This window comes from Pinus tabuliformis, chromosome 5_1, assembly GCF_031772625.1.
Source record: "Pinus tabuliformis cultivar Carrire ecotype Pingquan chromosome 5_1, CPIR1, whole genome shotgun sequence".
NCBI lineage: Eukaryota > Viridiplantae > Streptophyta > Pinopsida > Pinales > Pinaceae > Pinus > Pinus tabuliformis.
Window position 1 is genome coordinate 582,411,058 of NC_142305.1, and position 23,213 is coordinate 582,434,270.

General features: G+C 33.3%; 1 protein-coding gene across 1 annotated transcript; it reads left to right on the forward strand.

The window, feature by feature from the left end:
- The first annotated feature begins 2,807 nt into the window (after positions 1 to 2,807).
- On the forward strand, positions 2,808 to 23,213 carry LOC149166179 (F-box/kelch-repeat protein At2g44130-like). The gene is made up of 4 exons (XM_089430084.1): positions 2,808 to 2,927; positions 3,054 to 3,170; positions 3,370 to 3,405; positions 22,104 to 23,213. Exons 1-4 carry the CDS (start codon positions 2,808 to 2,810, stop codon positions 23,211 to 23,213), a joined length of 1,383 nt encoding a protein of 460 aa, XP_089286210.1.

The window sequence follows — 23,213 nt, forward strand, 5'->3', positions numbered from 1 at the left end:
TTCTCTAAGAAATCTGATCCACCTGGATTTTGTTGTTTTGGTCTGTCCATTCCTCCTCCATCCTAGGTTTTTTCTTCTCCTGGTCATGTTACTCCCAAGTTGTATCCATCACATGATGTACCTTCCACATCATTTGCTACCTATATACCATCTCCTTCGCGTGCTCCTAAAACTTAGGGTCCTCGCATTAGTAGTAGCCCTCCTATCACCCCACGGACCTCGCCTACCAACTCTGTGGGTAGCAATTTCGAATGATTACTTAACTGGAAAACTCTTAACCTTTGGTCTCTTACCATACATAAGACTCTCATTATTTCTTCTCCTCATATCGGCCCTACCTCAGTGGGGAACATCACTGTCTGACGTAAAGGCAACCACAGAAGCTGCTTATCCAAACTAGATCTAGGATAGACTTCTAATTCTAAAGTGTCCTCATAGAGGAAAATTAAAGTCCAAGGATGCTCTTGGAAATAGTCTTATTGCATATATATTCTCGTTATGAATCTACTGCAACTTGAATGGACCAAAATGGATTTTGGATGATGAAGTTATCGCGGAAAGAAGGTTGTCTTGCCCCTTTGAAAATGAGGCAAATTCTTATGAAAATGGCCTAAAAGGCTCATTGAAGAAATTGCATCAGAAAAGGCCAAGGGAAGGACTTAATGCAAGAGGTAGGTTGCACCCGATATCGAGACCCCAGGCAGAGTGATATGTGATTGAATCAGCGAGTGGGGTGATCGGTGATCAGAGGAGAAGAGGCACAGACCCTGTAGATGTGATACATGAGGTGGGATATCGGAGATCTGCAAATCGGCTGGTCGGCGGATTAGTAGTTAGTATAACCAAAGGGAAGACCCTTGTGTCATTGCAACGACGATATTGCGACATGCGATAAAGCGATGGGCCGACATGAGATTGCACGTGGACCGTTGGATCGGGTGCGTAGATCAATGGTCAAGATTCAATCAGGGTGATCAGCGATCGGGAAATTGGCAAATCCCCGATACAAAGGGCCATTACATTCACTATGTGACTTATGATAGCAATATATCGATAACGGCTGAACCTGATGGGTTTATAGACCCAACTTCATAAGTTTAGAAATCCGGGAATGCGGGATTTCTGTGTATTTCCTGTGTATTGGTTTTTTTCGGCCAATACGCCATGCGATTGTGATTTGCGATGGAATGGTAGACCCGATAGTATTTAAGTGTGATCCTGTATTATGTGAAGTTCAGTAAAATGCTCCACGATGTGTTTTAATGAGTTTTGGCTGTGTATTTCCATTATGTGTCTATTTCAGGAATTATGCAGGAGAAAGGTTGCCTGTGTATTTCCCATTGTAAAACCAACCCCCATTCTCCTTGCCATGCTATAAGTGGGTGTTTGTAACAAGAATGCATTATAGAATGCGTAGAACTAGATGGCCAGATGTAGAGCCACAGAGCCAGAGGGACCAGACACAGAGGCATAGAGCCAGAGGGACCAGATGTAGAGCCACAGGGAGTAGAGGAAGTCACATAGCCATAGATGAATCATTACACGCAGAGGAATGAACAGGAAATTTTAGAGCCCGAAGAATGCCCAACAAAAATCCAGAGAACATGATTGAGAGGCATCACAAAGAGTTTTTGGGAGGTAGTTGGAAGATTGCTGAGAGTCTCTTGGAGGTAGAACGAACTACAGAGGCACGCAGAGCCAAGAAAAGATTGCTGAGAGAGCGTCAAGAGTTTTGGAGTCACTTGGAGGTCGAGTGAACCAAAGAGCTCAATTAATAGCAACAAAAATTTTCCAAGGTCACTAGAAGGTTGCTGAGAATGTGCATAGCGGCTCAGAGATAACATGGAGAGTAGAATTGACAGAGGTTCACTTGGAGGTCGAGTGAACTCAGAAGCTCATGAGAGCCAGACCCAGAGAGCTCATAGCAGACTTATAAGAGCCATGGAGCCGTAATGAAGTTGTAGAACAACAAAGAGATCAAATGATCAAGCTATTGTTGGTGTCCAAAGTGTGCTGGAGATAGAAGAAGGAGTTCCAGAAACAATTAACAGAATTCTGAGGGAGTCAGAGAAGCGAGAAGCTCAAGACGCTTAGAGCACTGACTGAAGGAGTCAAGCCTAGAGAAGCCTATATCTGTTTGTGGAGTAAGGACATACAATTGTAAGATGGTAATCTAAACCCATAGCTTTAGTTGTAAACCAATGGAGTTAAGCGTGGAGTTTGTAAAAGAATTTAAGACATAATCCCAGATAACATAGTTGAGTTGACTAGAGCTCAAGGAGACATAGCTCAAGAGGTTTGGGTGAAATCCATATTATATTGTTATCTCATGTGTTTGTTGTTTCTCTGTTTTATTTACTATTATGTGTGTTTTACATCAACATAAGAAAATATACATAAGCACTTGAACAATTAAAAACAAACATAAGCATACACCTATTTTTAAATATTTTTAATTTTGCAATTGGTTAATCATAAGGTCTTGGAAATATATAAGCTTTGGGGTGGGAGATGTTCTTGTAAGGTTGACAAGAAGCCTTTAGTGCCCCATTTCAGATCAGCTTTCATTTTAGAGTTCATGCAAGTCAGAATACATCTCATTACCATATAGATAATTCACTTACCTATGTACCTATTGCTGATATTCCATCCACTCGAACCCTTGGAGCACGAATGCCCACACAGGATGTGCCATGACTATTATCTTATCTCTTAATATCCAGGGTTTGGGAAGCCCCACAAAATTCCTAGCTCTCGAGCATTTATTTCTCTCTATACATCCCTATGTCATTTTACTTCAAGAAACCATGGATTCGGGTCCTCATGTTGTTGATTATTTCCAGAAAATGTTCTCGCATTATTACATCATTGCTACAACTGTAGATGGACATTCTGGTGGTCTTGTGATTTTACAGGATCCACTCTGGGTTTGGGCAACAACCTTTTCTTTCTTGGCTAGCATCTTGATTGAGGCATGTCTTCACAGGCAACCAGAATGTATCCATATTCTAAACCTATATGGTCCATATATGAACATAATTATTTTTTGGCAGGCTTTGTTTGTTTATGGTATTATGAACCTCATATCTCTAATTGTCTGGGGGATTTCAACTGTACAGTTGGTCTGGATGAAGTATGGGGGAGGACTAGAAAAATGGATTCAATTGCAGGTATGATCTGTGAGGCAATTATTGAACATAATTTCATTGATATATGCCCATCAAAGGTTGTCCCCACTTGGGATAACAGTAGAAAAGGGGAGGTATACATTGTGAGAAGACTGGATCATTTCATTCTACATGAGACTTTGATGGAGCGCCTGGGTAATGTATATTCAGATGTTATGAGTAATTTTCTCTCTGATTGTAGACCTATAGTCTTGCATTTGCAGGTAGGGATTCACAGGTATGGACTTCCATTTAAATTCAACCGACCCTACATTGATGATCAATATTTTAATGATATTGTACACAAGATATGTAACATATTTTGGCTAAGCTGGATGTTCTCAAATGGCATGAAAAAATATGGCAAAGACAAAAGGCACTAGCTCAGCAGAAGCAACTCAGGGACATACAACATGAACTGGATTCCCTACTCCCCTGGATGTCCTCACATTCTCTTCATGAGAATATCAATTGTCCCGTACAAGCACTTGTAATAAGAAAAAGGACATTTTAGTAGTTATTGAAGCCTCTTGGCACTTTAGGAGTCAGGGAATATGGATTAAGGAAGGAGACAGTAATACAAATTTTTTTCATCGATATGAGAATCATCAATGCAATATCAATTCTATATGGGAAATATATGAAGGGGATGGAAGGTGTTTCCAAAGACAGGGGGACATAAGTGGTGTTGTTGTTGCACATTTCCACAGTTCACATGATCATAAAGGAGCAGATGAGGCAAGAGATCTATTATGGGTCGTTGAACTTTTTCCAACTATGTTTGATGTGAAAGCAAATGAAAACTTTTTTAAAGAGGTCACTGAAGATGAAATACTCGAGGTATTAAAATCCTTTGTGAAGTATAAAAGCTCAGGTCTGGATGGGTGTTCAGTCGAGATATCTACCCACTTTTTTAATATATTTAGAAATGATCTCTTGAAGATGGTGGACGAATCAAGATTCAGGGGGGATATCCATTCACACATAAATTCAACACATATTTTGCTTATCCCTAAGAAATATCCACCTTCAACAATTAGTGATTTCAGACCTATCTCGCTTCGCAATCTTATCTATAAGATTATCCCCAAAATCATAATTGTTTGAATGAGGTGCATTTCATCAAAGTTTATTTCACCAGAACAATTTGGGTTTTCACCGCATTGCCAAATATATGACGCAGTTGCTATAGCACAAGAGAGTATGCATTCCATCTACACAAAGCACATAAAAGATAACATTATGAAGGTAGATCTGAGAAAAGCTTATGACTGCATAGTTTGGGGTTATTTGAGACAGGTCCTATTCAAAATTACTTTACAACCCAGATATGTGAATTGGGTTATTGCTTGTGTCTTGAATATAAACTACGTTGTAATTGTTAATAGATTTCTAACTCACTTTTTTCGGGCTCGACATGGGTTGCATTAGGGATGTTCACTATCTCCCCTCCTATTCATATTATCTACACATCAAAAAAGCAGTGGAGGAAGAACACATACAGGCACTAGTATTGGGTATCAATATCAAAATTTCTCATAGCTTTTTTGTTGATGATGTGCTTATTACGAAAATGATGAATCGTCTTACAAAGCTGAATATTCTCTACATTTTTAACAAATTTGCTATTGCATCTGGCTTGAGTATGAATCTCCATAAATCTATTGTATATCATGATTTTGGCGATATGGATATCATTGAATATATCAAAAATATTTGGGGCATTGATGCAAAACCAATGTTGCGTGGTAAGCAATATCTTGGATATCGCATTAAACCATATTGCTATAGGAACTCATATTGGAAATGGCTAGTTGATCATTTCTTCAAATTGGTTGCTCGATGGGAATTCCATTGTCTGTCTCTAGGGGGTCATGTGATTCGCACACAGATTTTTCTTGCACAATTTGGGGTTTATTGGGCGCATTTATATCAGATCGCGATGGCCATTATACATAGCATTAATCGTATCATAGCCAACTTTATATGGACTAGTTGCAATGATCACCACAAAATTCACTTAACCAAACTGTCTCATATTGCACATCCAAAAAATATGGAGGATGGGGTATAATGAATTTAAAATCCTTTCAAATTTCACTACGGATGAAATCACCTTGGCATAGCATATTCAGATCTGGTATATGGAGCAAAGTGATAAAACATAAATATATGAAGAATCGAGAATTTATATTTTGGTATCGGAAACACAACATTTGTTTATCATGGGGATCGACTATCTGGAATAGTTTGCAAAAGGCGTCACCTTACTTCATACAGCAATTGGTGTGGAGTATGGGACCGGGACACTTGATTATTATTGGGGTGGACAGGATACTAGGTGCCAGTGGGGACTACTACTTTCCTAAAACTTTACTGACATTTCTTTACAATCATAGTATCTTTTTATGGAATCAATTGACTAACACATGGAGGGATATATATATCTATATCTATATATATATATATATATATATATATATATATATATATATATATATATATATATATATATATATATATATATATATATATATATATATATATATATATATATATATATATATATCCTACATTGGAAACTTCACATGAGTTGGGAATGGAGGGAAACCTAGCTACGATATGGAAGCATGTTTGTGCAAGCTATAAAGATTTGGGTATATGGCAGGAGGAACACCGAGATAAAATGATGTGGGTAGGGACGATGAAGGTGGAAAACATATGTGTGGAAGATGTATATACGACTTTATATGGAGGCGATGACAACAATATGGAGAACTCGACTCTTACTAGCCTCTAGAGCTATCAAATTCCTATTAAAATCATCTGTTTCTCATGGTTAGTATACCACAATAAGAATCTCACATGGGAGAATTTGCAAAAGCGCCAATGGCACGGGCCTAGTATATGTATGATTTGCAAATAAGAGGTGGAGGATAATGACCATATGTTTCTCAAATGTCAAAAGGTGATCTAGGTATGGATTAAATTAACTATACATTTTGGTTTTCCATATCATCAATATCAGGACATTGCAGATTGTATGGGCTGGTAGAATAAACAAAAACCTACCTAGAGAACCATTCCACACTTTTTCTTCTGGACCATTTGGAAATGGAGAAATAAGCATATATTTTAGAATAAGATAGAGGATTTTGATCTAATACGTGAAAAAATTATCTCTTTATATCCTCTATATCCTTCACGTGATAGTAATTCAAAAAAAATCCAAAAAAGGAGTATCTATTCACACATGGAATTTCGGACTGCTTATTTTGATGTTGTGGCTCAAAATAATATATGCGACTCTGGTTTCTGGATAGTTATATCAATGGAAATATAATACAAAGCTCAATGAAATGATGTCCTGGGAACAAATATCAAGGCATGGGCTATGGCTCTTTGGGGAATGTTGTGTCTTATAAAATTTCTCAATATCCCTGAGATCCATATTTATGGGGATTCAAAGATTATATTGGATCATGTAAAAGGAAAGGCTCAGATTAAACAACCAACACTACATGGTTGGTTAAGGAGAATACAATGTCTTTGGAATCAACTTGGGAAGCCTTCAATCAGTCATATTAGTAGAGAACATAATTATATTGCACATGAGCTCTCAAAAAAAGGACTACAAGGTATCGAGGGAGATGTGCAGATGGATATAATCATAGAAGACAAGAGGATTAGCATGGTGGAGTACATGTTTCCAGGATAGTATATGCATATAGTTTATATTTTTTTGTATAATAGTTTTGTTTTTTGTATGGTATAGGGATCAACATCAGATGGTGTCTTATAATTACAAGAAATACTAAGTATATGGGTTGTTATGCTTTCATCACTAGCTTCCTGTAGGAGTTAGTGATTTTGAATTATCTTTTATATACCTGTTGTTGCTCTCTCACAACTCTTATCTAGTTCTCTCAACATTGATATGTACGTGACTGTATATGGTTTTTATTTGGGATCTGGCTGAACATTCTCACAGGATTGTTTGGATATTTTGATAATCCCTGTTAAACATGCTAATATAATGTACATGGCCCATCTGATCAATCTATATATATATTTTTTCATGCTGAAAAAAGATAGTGCCCCTACAATGAAAAAGTCTAAAAATCGACCATTGGAAAATGTATTGTGGTGTGGTTTTAGATGAGGTTATGGGGCAAGGTGATTGGAAATAGATGATTCTATTATGTTTATTTTGGAATTGAATATTAAAAATCAGCCATTAGAGAATGTATTGTGGTGTGGCTTTAGATGAGGTAGAGATGCGAGGTGTTTGGAAACAAATGAGTCTATTGTGTTTATTTTCGAATTGAATATTTACTGTTTCAATTTAATTTTAATATATTATTAAATGTAATAATTAATTAGGTAAATAGTAGGATTTCACTTGCATAGAATATTGCTAGTGTCACATATAAATTAAAAGTTGAAATTTATTTTTGAAGTAGGTTAGGTTTTTTTCTTTTTATAAAAAATAATTAATTAGAAAAATGATATATGAACAGATGCTATAAGTTACAATATTTTGGGAGTGCTTATTATATTGGTAAAGGATGCTATTTTAATAATCTCTATTTACATATTAAGAATCTCTTTAATAAAATGTGGATAAATTTCTCTAGTTAAAAGTCTTGTTATATGTTTTTTTTAATGTATATATGCTTAACTTATATATTAATTATTTTTATCATTAATAACAAAAACAATAATTTTAAATAAAGTTATAATCTAGTTAATTCTTATTGTTTCTTTGATTTTAGCAATTTGAACAAATATTTATTATGGATTGATGGTTGTAAACATTTACCTTAATTTATACGGTTGCACTACTTAAAATATATATTAATATAAGTAAAAAGTGTGTGTGTGTGTGTGCGTGTCTATATATATATATATATATATATATATATATATATATATATATTGTTGCAATCACGATTATCGTTACACCAAAAAATATAGGTGTTAGTAAATGGACACATCACCAAAGTTAACGAATCCTTGAGAGGCAGTTAAGAACATGTCACAAAACACACAAGGAGCATTGGATTATCTAATGCCCAACATATATATATATATATATATATATATATATATATATATATATATATATATATATATATATATATATATACGATCTAAAATCAATTAAAATATATAATAAATTGAGGATAGTAATCATCCAACATTGCTACATGTCATGATTCACTAGCTTTTTTTTTACAATTCTAGCATAGCCTTTTGTTTAGCTATGTTTTTGTATGTCAAGGTTTGTGTACAACCAACTCATTTACTTGAGTTTTTTATATGATTTTTCATTTAGAAGATGCTTTAGTAATAGGAGTTTTTGGTTACGATACTGAGAAGGAGGGTGAATCAGTAGTGTAACCAAATTATACAACCTTTCCAAATTAACCTTTTTAAGCTATTTGAAAATCATTCATGTAATCAACATCATAAATTAATCATGTGAAACAACATAATCATGAAGAAACACATGCAAATATAAATACATCAATCCTATTATTTATTCCTTTTGTAGAGATAAGTTACAACTTGATATTTCATCACTCCTTACAAGCTTTTACATGTAGGTTTCTTAGACTACAACTTAAATGAAGATAACTCTCCCTAATTTATGAATTACCACTGAAAGGGGCTACTACGCTTGATTTATCAGCTACCACTGAAAGGAGCTTTTGTACATGATTTATCATTTACCAATGAAAGGAGCTACTACCAAAATTTTATCAACTATCACTAGAAGGAGTAGCCATCCTCGATTTATCAATTGCTACTAAAAGGAACTCCTACCCATGATATATTACAAACCACTACTAGAAGGAGTTATAACCACTAAAATGCAAGCTACCACATGCTAACCATGTCGATCCATATTTCATACTATTTTCAAACTAATACCAACAAGAATTTTACAAAAAAAATAGTTGGATCTCTCTCACAACTCAATGCATTCCTTGCATAGATAAAATCTTTTCTTTTCTCTTAGACACCACCAAAATCACATATCTCAACACCTCTTCTTCCATAAATACACCTTCCAGAAACACTATTCACTATATTTTGACCTTTTTGCATACAACGAAAACCCATGATCACAAATCTCACCAATATCACCAATGCATTATTTTCATTCTTAAACACATTTCAAACACCAAATCTAATGCACTCACACCCTAATCCATCTCTGATTTGGTGATTCAATATGATGAAAGGGATGAAGACAAAAGGGAAGGGGAGCTTCTCGCAATGAGTGGAAATAGGGGCATGATAAAAAGTAATTGTATCCTTCAACTAAACTTCATATTAATGGATATTTTGATTAGGGAGTTCAAAAATTGAAGCCATCAACAAATTCATTCTTTACAAGATGGAACGGACACAATTGTGGGTCGCATCGTACGAATATAAGAGGAGAAAATGGGAGAGTGGCTAGAAAGAATTCAAACAGTTGAATGGTAGAAGCATGCCTTATACTAACCATTTAAAATAAAATATGTCAATGATATGTCCTAACAATTGGGTTATTGATCAAGTCAAAGAGAAATATGGTGCATCTGGTCATTACCCGCATGTTGAAGATGATGCGCTAAAAAAAGGGATTGATTGGACCAAATAAGTAATTATAATCACTTTGTATATTGTTTTAACTTCATAATGCACCTTTGAATTGTAACATATATATATATATATATATATATATATATATATATATATATATATATATATATATATATAATTTTTAATTATGTTCAAGTTATTAGACACATGACACTATGATTTTTTCAAATTTTTATATATGCATTTGTTCCCATCGATGTGGGAATATGCACATAATTTTCACATGAAGGATGCCGATGATGGATGCATGACACAATATTGTGGAGTGGAATTTGAGTTCAATCAATGTAGTTGTGTTAGCCATTGTGATCAAGACCTAATGTAGTGAATGTTACGTTATGTTGGAAAGATACAAGAGATCGTTCAAGTGGATTTTTCTTCACTCCAATGTATTATTTTTAAGTGCAAGTGGTGGGACACCTTTGATCGGAATAATGTAAAGGAAGGTCGTGATACTGGGATAATATTCATCAATTCTATAAGTATGTGGCATGAAGCTAGGGACCCTTACATTTTTCCAAAACACTGCAACCATGTGTCTTTTTATCCATTTTTCTTGTATATGGATTGTTGGTTCATATTAAGACACGACCCTAGATCAGAACATATTTTTAAGAACAACATTGTTATCATGCCAAGCAAGGAAGATAATCAAGTAGGTGAGAATGGAGAGTGATATGTACTTGTGTTATTCTATCATTCATACTATTGTTGTATGTTTTTGTTCTCTTTATTTCATTAATTATATTATTCTTTTTATTCTTTTTGTTGCCATTTTATAATATAATTGGTAATATTAACCAACGAATTTACAATTTTTTTTGTAGTGGAAGCATTTTTACGCTTAAAATTAAGTATTTCTAGTTGTGTATAATATCTATGAAAATAAGGATTCGAGTTCACAACTCTTCTCAAACGGAAAAATGAGAAGAAAATAATGAATTTAGAAATAACATTGAATACCTAGTCTTGATTTATATTCTTATTGGTTTGCTAATTAGTTTACATGTTTTTTCTTCTTGTTTAATTTAAAATCAATATAAATAATCATGTAGTGATAACTAGACTATAAGGACCTTAAAAAGGAAAAAATATGTATTAATATGTAAGATAAAACTCTTAACATGAGAGGTAAAGTCATGTTTACTATATTTAAATTATAGTTCTTGAAACATTATGTAAACTAAAAGGAGGTATTATGCATGTATAAAATGTTGATTAAATCTTTTTATGGACCATAAGAGAAATGAATGAGACTAAAAGGAGGTATTATGCATGCATAAAATGTTGATTACATCATTTTATGTACCATAAGAGAAATAAACCGGCTTACATGGATGCATTAGAGGTTTTAATATTTTCTTCATGGATAATGGAACAATTGTTACTTTTCTTTTCAATGGTAATTATAAACAAAATTTTAATTAATAAATATTTTATTTCTAAGAATTAAATGATAAATAATGTGATGGTGATTAAACTACATTTGGTTGACTTTCAAATAGACTTTGTGATGCATTTTTCTTTCCTATTTATAGTATGTAAAATAAATAATTATTTTGATGTATTTATAAGTAAATCATTTAAAGTAGACATTCCATTATCATTGTAGACATGATGTAATATTATCTAGGAGAAATGCGAAAAGAAGAATTTTACTGACTGTATCGTGATAAGTATGTGGAAAATATAATATTTTTTGAGTTGCTTATTAAGAAATAATCAAATATATTATTTGTCAAAAGTTTAAATCCAATATAGTATCATTTTTGTATTATTTAACTCATATTTATTATTAATTATTAAAAAGAGTTCAATTTAAACCAGTGTAATACCAAATAAAGAGCCAAAACAACAATAAAATGTTATATCTTTATTACTAGAAAATTTTCACTTGCCCCTTTAAGGGAGAACTTTCAATAGAGAAAATCTCCAACTACAAGTAACTTCACAAACCTTATTTTATATTTCTTAGATCCTCATCTTTAGAGAGAGAAATTTATAATTTATATAGGTAAGAATTGCTACAAATAATAAATTTAAATTTCTTGAAGATCCCATATATCTAGTAATAAAATATTTTTTTATAAAAATATAATTTTTTAAGTTATACTAAATATAAATGAATTATAAAAAATTCTAACTAAAGTTTTTCAAATTTAACAATACACTAAACTTTATAAACCGATATTGAATTTGTTAAATTGTATTTTTTATTATTTTTTATTAGTATTTTATATTAAAAATTGAGTGAGTTACACGTGATCATCTTAATAAGAACTAAATAAATTATTTTACCTTTAATTATTTTTTCCTTGTGAGTATTGAATATTCTACTAATTAAGTTAGATTGAATGAATAAACTAACCAATAGAAAAATATTTATCGTAATTTTATAATCATAGTTTCAACCATACTAGAATATGTAATTTATAAAAATATATTGCGTTTTTTAAAACTAAGTGGTTTTCCATGGAATTTCACATATAAAAGTTTGATATAAGTTCACGAAAACATAATCTACAATAAAAATTATTTCATAAAAATAAACATCATGATGATAACCATATAACAAACATAAGCACCATCTAAGATACACATTTGAATTCACTACCATCATCTATATACATACACCTATAACACATATAAACACCATTAGATATCACGCTAATCTATAATCTAACAGGGCATCATCATCGTGATCACATCTAACAAAACACCAACATTTTAATCTAGCATCGTCATCACACACTTCCTTAAATTAATATACATCTTATGCCAAAAACTTCTAACACATACACATTTATATGCAAGCACATTAAATGAACATATCTAAAATGACCTAACAATATACACATCAACTCCAACATACAAATTAAGTACACGAACATGAAATATATATATATATATATATATATATAAACAAGTCAAATAAATCTATGGTCAATTCAAATAACTACAATGAAATATCTCATACAACAAATGTAGTACTGCCAACCTCGTCTGCAGTCGAAGACAATGGATGGTCAGCTACTACCTCAACCTTTTTCAAACTCTAAGGTGGAGGAGGAGATACTAGTTGGTCTTAAACATAAGATGATGGGTGGTCAACTACAACCTCAGCGTGGTCTCATGAAGTGTGAGGTGGAGGAGGAGGTGGATGGTATGGTCTCTCAAGAGAAGCATAAGGTAGATCCTCTAGCTCTGGCACCTCATCATCAGGTGACTAAGGAAGTGTGTTGGGTCTTGAAATTGTCATTCATTTCCATTACACCTTCACTATTGTGTCGATTATATCACCATCATTTCACCTCCATTTCAATACTATGTCACTACATTCATCCCACTTTCATTATCATTGGGCCACATTTATGTTTTTCAAAAATTTATTAATTCTTAGCCATTTTAAGTGAATTTGTGGCTTTAGAAAATAATGTGCGCATTCTTATACCTAACAAGTGGGTTGATATAGTTGACATGCGTAGGTCAAAATGAGGCTTCTAGAAGACCTTTATGTGGCACCCTAAGGCAAAATTCGAATTTGAGTAGAGGGAATCATGGGATCATGAAGATATGTGTCACATCTCCTAATTGTATTGAAACTCTAAGAAGACATGTGTCTTATCAATTCCTATTTTGATGAGGACTCTAGAGGTATGGGGAGAGATTCATGGAATCTCCTTAATGAGATGGCTTCTTATCTTTTTGTATAAATAGAAGATATCTCTCCTTCATTTGTTAGCTTAGCTTTTTAGTTCTAAAGCTTGTATATTTTTGGTAGCTCTTTAGCTTGGAGTTTGTAGTTCTTCGTTGATGGATTTGGAAATATTTAGAGAGCTTTGTTGTACTTTGTAATTTTGAAGAATTTGAATAAAGATTTGATGTTCTCAAAATGGAAGGAGATGTGAAGTAGATGTCGTGGAGCACATTAAAATGTAAGGTAGAGTAGATATTGTTTTGAGGTTTTGCTTTGACTTCATTCAAGTATGTCATTTTATTGCTTTCAAGTTTCATCGTTTAGATTTTCCAATCATGCAATTTTAATTCATGCAAGTGTCTTCAACCAGTTGATTGTAGATTTATCTAACTTTGTAATTTATGTTTGACAAAATATTCCAAGAAAGTAGTCTTCCTATTTTCCGATTGGTGAATTGGAGCATAGAGAACACAGTAGATTAGTTTTTCTTTACATGTTCTTGCTTTCGGTTGATTGTAGATTTATCTAACTATGTAATTTATGCTTGACAAAATATTCCAAGAAAGTAGTCTTCCTATTTTCTGATTGGTGAATTGGAGCATAGAGAACACAATAGATTAGTTTTTCTTTACATGTTCTTGCTTTTTCCTTAGTAGGATACTCATTACATAAGTTCATGTCTCATGGAGTCTTTTTAGTTCCTTAAGAACGAAATTGGCGATATGTGAAGTTATGAATGGGACTTGATTTTTTTTTCTTTCTTTCTTTTCTTAGATATTTTGCCGACATAGATTAATCTAACTATTCAAAGTTTTGATTTGTTTCATTTTCTCTTTTCTTTAGAAACAAGATTCTAACAAAAGAAACAAAACCCCAAAAAACAACATAAACTATAAAACAACGAAGTAAGAAAAAAGGTTAACTAAGCACATATGGTGCACCACACTTCATCAATTTTCGATACCTGGATTGATAATTTATGTAGAGTAATTTAGGACACTAAATTCACTAGACAAGGTGTACTATCAGATGGATCATTGACACCCTAATGGCCATGATTCAATGGGGTTGTACTACTAGAAGCATCATCACCACCCTCATAATCATGATCACGATCACCACTCTCATCATCTTGATCATGATCACCAACCTCATCATCATGATCACCACCCCCATCTGACATATTTGTCGATGCATGCCCTTCATCCCTGATCGTTGTGACTAACCTACTATATTTGATGATATGACACGTAAGAGCCATTATATGACACTGAAAGTCCCTATAGAGATCTATGAACCTCGAATCAACACTGATATCTTGAGCCCTTGTAGGGAGGAATCCCTCTTCAACCAAAAATCATCTATCATAGTAGTCCATTTGAAATCAGAAACTATCCTTAGATCCCTAGATGCCCACACCACCTTGAGGATGTGCCTCACCCTCTCCAGCCTTGCCCATCTCCTCATGTCCTCTATCTCGTGGGGAAGGAGGCATGGCCCCATCTAATGTGTCGATGTCTACAAAATATATAGTACACAACAATAATTATGCAATTTCATTAAATAATTTAGTACACAATTTAAAGAACATGCTACAATAAATTTTATTCTAATTAATTAAAACAATAAAATGAAACTAGATTAACTTAATGAAAACACTAATATTACCTCTATCATCTAGAAGCTCATTTGGTGTGAAGAGGATGTTGAGACACTATCTCTAATCAATCTCCGTGTATAGAAATACCAATGGATGAAATGCATGGTCATCATCACTAGCGAGTAGTATTAGTGCCTCAATGAAAATCCTATCCAGATGCTTTGGAAGTCCCCCCTTGGGCATCATCTACCCGCACATGTGCATCTAGACCTTATTGATTAGCCTAAGAGGGCGATGGTAAAATGTAGTCCTCGTCTCTAGAAACCTCTCAAAAAATAAATAAAAACTATCTGAAGTGAAAGGGAAGGTCACCCTCCCATGTCTGAACCCATGACATCTATCTAAATCGATACAAAAATGCCTAAAATAAATGGCAGACCATCTAATACAATGTGGCACTTGAATCAAAGAATCGACATAATACAAAACATGGAACTAATGTCCTTCTCATGACCAAAGTGTGAGTGGTAGTGACTAATAATGAGAGGGACCTAACTTCATGTGCAGTTAAAGATGAAATTAGTATTTTTCCACTAGATACCTAAAAATATACTGGACGGACCACATGAGGCTAGACATATCTTTGAGTGTATGCAAGCTGACTCTCAGCTGTAAGTTACAACCCCATGGGGGACATCAGGGAACTAGGTAAAATCCTCCCCTCTTCTGGATAGGCCAGTGATAAAGTGTATTTCCTCCTTAGATGGCACGTACCACACCCCAGGATGAATATGGAAGCCCTACTCTTGGGCACTCCATTGATGGAATCAGATGTGCGAATAGGATAGAGTGAGCCTTGAAGGAGGTATCCTCCTCATAGTACTTAAGGAGGCCTACATTCCTTAAGACTACTCGGGTTGCTATAGTAAAAGGGCGATAGTATAAAACCCTCTCCCTCTCTCTGGCCTCCAATGGTTAGAACATATTGTCTAGGTCTTCCAGTTTCGCCTACTCCTGATCTTGCTCTCTCTATTGACGTTTCTACTACATCACTGACATATAAAATACTTCAACCTCATACATAAAATACATTTCTGTTACTAAATGGAAGATGCATTGATAAATATGGAAACATAACTTTCAATTAAAATAAAATCATCGATGTGCCCAAAACATAATCATGCACCGTCTCACTGAGATGTCGAACTACCAGGAAATATCCTAGCATTCAATGAACAAAACATACAATTCAAGTCACAAAATGATGAGAACTAGAACTGTTGTACTTTAGTTCCAAGGAGAATCGAATCACTGCAGAAAAACGAGCAACTCATTCTAAGGAAAGAAATTGGAGGCAATAAGCGAATACACTCAACATAAAGCTTAGATTCCAAGAAAGAAACCCCAAATACTACCACTGAGGAAGAAATGTCCATTGTAACTTCCACTCCCAACACTCGAGGTTAGCGGAAAGTGGAAAAAAATAAAGGTGGGAAAGCATAGATAGTTTATAAATGATTGTTAATTTAGGTCCTGTGTATCAGGACAAGTTTATACAACATATGCTATTTTAGCATCTACAACATGTAATTTTTCTCAATATGAATAAAATTACCATTTTTCCATTGGAAAAAATAATCATGCACCGTCTTTGATGCGTTATCAAACAAAAATGAACCAGCATAAGTGTGCACATACGTATGACACACTGTTGTTGGTTAACAAAATTAATTTTCCATTTGGTGTGTCACACTTATGCACCATTGTGTACGTATAACCTTTTTGCACCAGCAAAAAATACTCATGTTATTGAATGCAATAAACTATAGCTATACTTTTAAATATTATTTTTGTAGTGCGTTTGGTAAATATAAACATACCAAGCGTAACACAAAAATTTTAAGCACCGACCTACAATTTATAGCTCTCCTAGCTCATTTTCATAAACAAAGTACATTGAAACAATTGTGGTGCGTTATACTCACACATTGAACTATGGTGCACCTTGTAAATTTATAGGGTGCATCGCTATCAATGCGAGCTGAATATATCAGGTGTACCACACAGAGAGTTTTTATTTTTTTAAAAACAATGGAAATTTTAAGCTAATTTGTAATCCTAATATACCAAAAGATTAAGTTAGAGAGAACATATGCATTTCTTGGAATATTTCTCATTGAGGAGGCATTATGAACACATAATCGAGAAAAAAAAAATTACCACGATTCGAAAAAAATTGAAAGTGAGGCATTGAGCATGGTACGGAAGGATGGTGCTGAAGAGAAGCCTATTGTGAGGGTGCTTGCATGAGGAAAGAGTGGCACTGTAGTTGGTAAAAATGTAATATATGGCCAAGATTTCTTTTTAAGTTAACCCTCCTCTTGTGCATTACTATAAACATAGCAGTGTGGAAGATATCCAAGAGCATTGTGCTTTTTTAAAATTAAAAAATCTATAACGATGCATTATAATATAGGTACCACAGGATTATTTTGTTTGACTATAGCATCTCTCTTTGAAAAAAAATTAAAAACTGCCTATTTTTGCTCCTTAGGATACACCCAGAGCATTTTAATACATTTACAACACCGGTGTGTCATTGTAAAATAGTCGCTTATTTAAATTAAAATACTTTAGCAGTTCTCCTTCTTGGTATGCACTCGGGTGTTTGATTGCATGAAGGGAAATGATGCTTCAGGTGTATATAACACCAACAATTTTTAAAAGTTAACCTTTCTCCAATGTTATTGACTATTTAAGCACTGGTGTGTTGTCTTATTTAGCTCAACATGCTTTTTTAGTTTTATAAAAATAAATTTCCCACAATGGACCATGTTCTATGTGGAATTGGTGATTATATAGATAGAAAAGCATCGGTGCATTTGTAGATTGAAGGCGTACCATTGAAAAAATATCAGCTAAGACATCTACCTACTCACCTCTATAAGTGAACTTGGCTACAAAAATATTTTTGGGCTATTTTTGTATGGGGCTTCCACAGAAACCTCCACTAGAATGTATTTTCCTTATAGTGGGATGGATATGAAAAGTGTGTTGTTTCCCTTAGAAAAACTAGCTTGGTTGTTAGAAAGTAGACTTGTAAGTTATGCTCTGAACCAGAAGGAGGAGGAAAACGCAAGAGGATAGAAAGCCTTTGAAGATTTTGTGAAACAAGGATATCTAGAACTACCTTTCCAACAAGGAATCCTTTCAAAATATTGCATGTGGGAAAATATTTGAATTCTAAATAACCCCCCTAAAATAAATATATTTCTCTATGTGTTTTGGAGCCAATGGAGCCAGCATCCCAACAATTCGACTTACTCAGCTTGGGGATAGTCTAGAGGGCTAGACCAAAAATTTTGTGGAGATAAGGATACAGGTGTCATAAGCTGGAATCCCATTCAGGAAGTTAGGGGATTGATAGCAGAGGTCAGACCAGAACTTTGGGTCCATTTCCAAGAGGATTTGTAAGCAGATTCTAGTTTTCTGAGTTTTGTAGTTGTCACTGAAGCTGGGCTCCAAGGGGGTCGAATTTCATAAGTCTAAACTATCCAAATTCCTTCTTGGGTTTTTCTTGTATTTCTCAGAGGAGTACATGGTTAAAATTTTAGAATTTTTCAGATGCTATTCAGGCCTGAAATCCTAATTCTTATAGTAGGGTGAATTGTTAGTTAGTTAGAGAATTGGCAGCATTTTGTGTGTTCAAATTTGACTTGGAGATAGGCAAAACACTTTCTAGGTTTTCTTGGGTTTTAGTCAAAGAGATTGAGGTTGAGTTTGCAACATTTTCTAAGCATTGGAGGTCAAGTTTCTTACAGTCCCATTTTCAGCGAGCAGTGTATTTTTGTCGATAGTGCAAAGCAATAGAGGAGTAGTCATTTCTAGCATTTGAGATCATTGTATTATCAGCTGGGTTCTATCACGCTTGCCATTAAGACAAGCCCAGTTTCATTCCTCCATACTATTGTACTTACTCCATTGATTAATAAAATGGCTTAGGTGGTTCTTAGTTCTGGAGTTTTTATGAGCATTTGTTGATTGTTTAAAATTTATGTGTTGTAAATCATTTTTGGTTTGCATATCACTGTTTATTTAAGTTTGGAACATTGCAAAGTGTGTCAGCCCATTTCTCCTATCCAAAATTCTTTCATATTCTCTAGTCTAATACTTAAGATCTAGATGGTATGGAAAATAAAGGAACCTTCCTAACAAGCGGAGAAATGATTATTGACGGAAATAGAACTTTTTCCCCATCCATGAAATCTTTATTTCAAACGGATAATAATTGGTTTAAGGTGCATGGCAACATCCATTGCAAAATTCAACTTGTTTGTTGGAAGCTTATGTGATGAAATTCCCACAATAATTTCATATTCTCTTATATAATTTGAATTGAATGGAGGATAAAGATTTGAAAAATGATCTTCTCTTATAAAATTTGATTTTTCTGGAATGTAAAGTTTTGAAATTTTTAGGAGTATCTCAAAAGAGTTCACTTTCTAAAATTTTAAACTATTATTGAATTTAATGTACCTTATACTTTTAATGTAACTTTCATAATACAAATTATCATTTAAATAATTAAAAAAAATATTTTAGCCATATTTATTCATATTAGAAACTCATTTCTAAAATCTCATTTCTTGAATTTGAGCCTTCCAATAACGTCTTAATTGTCAGAATCATTCCAAGACAATTTTGAATATTTTATTTCTATTCCTAAGCTATCCAAATCAATTTTGAATATTTTATTTCTATTCCTAAGCTACCCATAAATGGGAATAGAGGGAACAAATTTAAAGAAAAAAAAACTAAGAATGGTTCTATGGAACTATGGCCTTAATAAAATATTAACTCAACTATTCATCATAATTATATATAGAGAGAAAGAAATAAAAACATTTTAAAGAGGTGATAACTTAAAATATAAAGGAAAAACAATGTATAAACTTCAATAAACTTTTTTCAACCAACATACTTTCCATAAACTTTAACAATCCCATCATTATTTAGAGATATTAACTCAACTATTCATCAAAATTATATATAAAAAGAAAGAAATAAAGACATTTTAAAGAGGCGATAACTTCAAATATAAAGGAGAAACAATGTGTAAACTTCTCTAAACTGTTTTCAACCAACATACTTTCCATAAACTTTAACAATCCCATCGTTATTTCCAGACAGATACCTTATCACATAAACAATAAAATCTCAAATATTAACTCTATATTTCAAAAATTAATTTAATATCTTAAATGCTAATTTAATATTTTAAATAATTTTAACTTTAAAATTATATTGTTATTACTAATACATATCATATTTAAATGAAAATTTGCAATTTTTTATTCTGTATATTTTGAATGGTAAATTTTAAGTAAATGGAATTTAGTAGTATTCTAGTTTAATATAATCAACTTATATAATTAAAGCATTTGCACTTAAAATTCAATTAAAATAAATTGCTGGTTATAAAATTCCAAAATAAAATAATATATTAAAATATGAGTTTAATAAAATTTAAACAGTAATTTATAATCAATTTAGATTTGATTTAATTAGTACTTACCATATGCTAAGAGTATATAATGTTTTTCACTCTAAAAAAAGTTTTCACAAGAGATTTGATCCTCTAGATGCTTGGTATATTAAGAATTAAAATTGATCTAAATCGATTTAAGTATTAACTATTAATTACAATTACAGTTGTAATGATTAATTTTATGTTTTCTATTAAATTTAAATTTTATTTTTATATGTAATTTGACAAGTGTGTTATTTTTAATGATTGAGAATACTTGCACAGTGACACACATAGTCTTCACAGTGCATTCGCTGGCCAACAAACTGTACTCTGGGGCAATTTCACCCGGGTGTAATCTTATTTTATTAAAATTTATTATGTTTCTAAATCAACTTAGACTAAAGATTGGTGTAGCTGAATCTCCATACAAAACCCTTGTGATTTTAATAACTTAAATACCCGTAAGTATTACTCTCAAACCATAACTTGTTAGTAATATCAAAACTCATATTATATAACAAATATTTTTTTAATTAATTTATATTTATATTTTAATATAATTTAATTAATCAAAATATATTAATCATTATAATTATTTCACCCACCCACACCCACACCAAGCGATAAAAACTTAATCAGTGAATAACATTCCAATATCTTGACTATAACAAAAAATAAATATAAATATAGTTTTAAAATATATCGGTCAAATTTTAACTTGTTAGTAATATCAAAACTCATATTGTATAACAAATATTTTTTTAATTAATTTATATTTATATTTTAATATAATTTAATTAATCAAAATATATTAATCATTATAATTATTTCACCCACCCACACCCACACCCACACCAAGCGATAAAAACTTAATCAGTGAATAACATTCCAATATCTTGACTATAACAAAAAATAAATATAAATATGGCTTTAAAATATATCGGTCAAATTTTATTTTAAAATTTAAAATAATTAGGTCAAAGCATCTCTCACAGTCTACATTTTCATGTGTCTAAAAAGTTCATTAAATGCTCAGTGGCACTTCAAAGGTTTATATTTGGATAATTCTATTGAGGTGAAAGCCATTTTACGCGTTCACATTTGTTATAATGCGAAGAAAACTTCCCAATCTTTAACCTTTTTAACGTTCAAATCTTTAACGCTTTAACGTTCAAATCTTTAACGGTCACTTCTTGATTAAAGCGAAATGAATTTTTACTTTTGTTCTGGTAAACTATATATACCACCCTCCTTTTCGAGCGATTCTTAATTTCTTCACGGCACCCTTATTAAGCGATACTTATTTTCTCCACGGCAACCTGCAAATCATTAAACAGGATGAACGCCATGGTAACACAAATGCTTCATTTTTCTTTTGTCATTCTGATAATACAGTGATGTTGTAAAGAATTGTTAGTCACGACTCATTTGGTTTCCTTTTTTTGATTTCAGGTAAACCCCGAGAACCCGCGGAGGTCAAAGAGGTTGGCACTGCTGAGACAGGATGGAACTATTCATAATCTTCCCGACGACGTCATTAGACAGTGCTTGCTCAGAGTTCCATATAAATCGCACTCCAACCTCAAAGCTGTGTGCAAAAAATGGAAAGATATAGTGAGTAGTCCAGGGTTTTATAAGGACCGGCTGACCTCTGCAACGAGTGACCACTTGATCTGTATGATTACGTATTTCAAACTTCCAATACCAGGCACGAAATCTAAGCAGAGTACCTGCAGAGTAATAGTGTTCGACCCTCTCAGGCGCACCTGGGAAATGCTGCGTCCCATTCCGGACTTACCTACTGAACTTCCATTCCATTATCACTGCGTTTGTAAGTGCGTTTGTGTTAATGGGAAGCTGGTTATCATGGGCGGAATACATCCGACAAACTTGGAAACGATGAGCAGAGTTTATATTTTTGATTTCGTGTCTGCCAAATGGCGCCGAGGAGCCGACATGCCCACAACAAGGACCGGCTTCGCCTGCGCTGTATCTTCTACCACCGGGCTTATTTACGTTGCGGGTGGGAGACGCAGCCCAAATGATCATATGCTCGCAGCAGCAGAGGCTTACAATGTGGAAGAAGACAAGTGGGAAATTTTGCCTCCAATGAGCCAAGAAGTGGGCGACTGTCATGGAGTTTTTCTTGGAGAAAATTTCTTTGTATTCGGCGATGGAAACAATGCAGAAATTTATGATCCAAAGACGGGCGTGTGGAGACGAGTGGAGGATATGTGGACATTCGTGCAATCGTTCAAGTCGTTGTCGTTAGTTGCTTCTGGGCACCTATATACCTTCACTGAACAACACTTGATAAAATACTTGCTGAAATATGATGCAGAGGACAACAATTGGGCTATCGAAACTGCTATTCCCATAAAATTTTCTGGTTCTGCGTGCACCGCAGAGTGGCGCGGCGATATTTTTTTGAGTAAACGTTATGATTTTCTGATTCGTCAGGCTTGTTGTATGTTAAACCCGTCAACTCACGAGTTCATTGAATTCCACGTACCTGAAAAGTTTAAGGGCGTAGTTATAGCCGTTGCAAACGTGGAGATATGA

What these genes read in the sequence shown, in the direction of transcription:
- LOC149166179 (XM_089430084.1), top strand. Translation starts at nt 2,808, where the DNA reads ATGGATTCGGGTCCTCATGTTGTTGATTATTTCCAGAAAATGTTCTCG. An exon ending in TTTTACAGGATCCACTCTGG is followed by an intron (nt 2,928 to 3,053) that starts GTTTGGGCAACA and finishes ATTTTTTGGCAG; the next exon opens with GCTTTGTTTGTTTATGGTAT. An exon ending in TTGCAGGTAGGGATTCACAG is followed by an intron (nt 3,406 to 22,103) that starts GTATGGACTTCC and finishes TTTTGATTTCAG; the next exon opens with GTAAACCCCGAGAACCCGCG.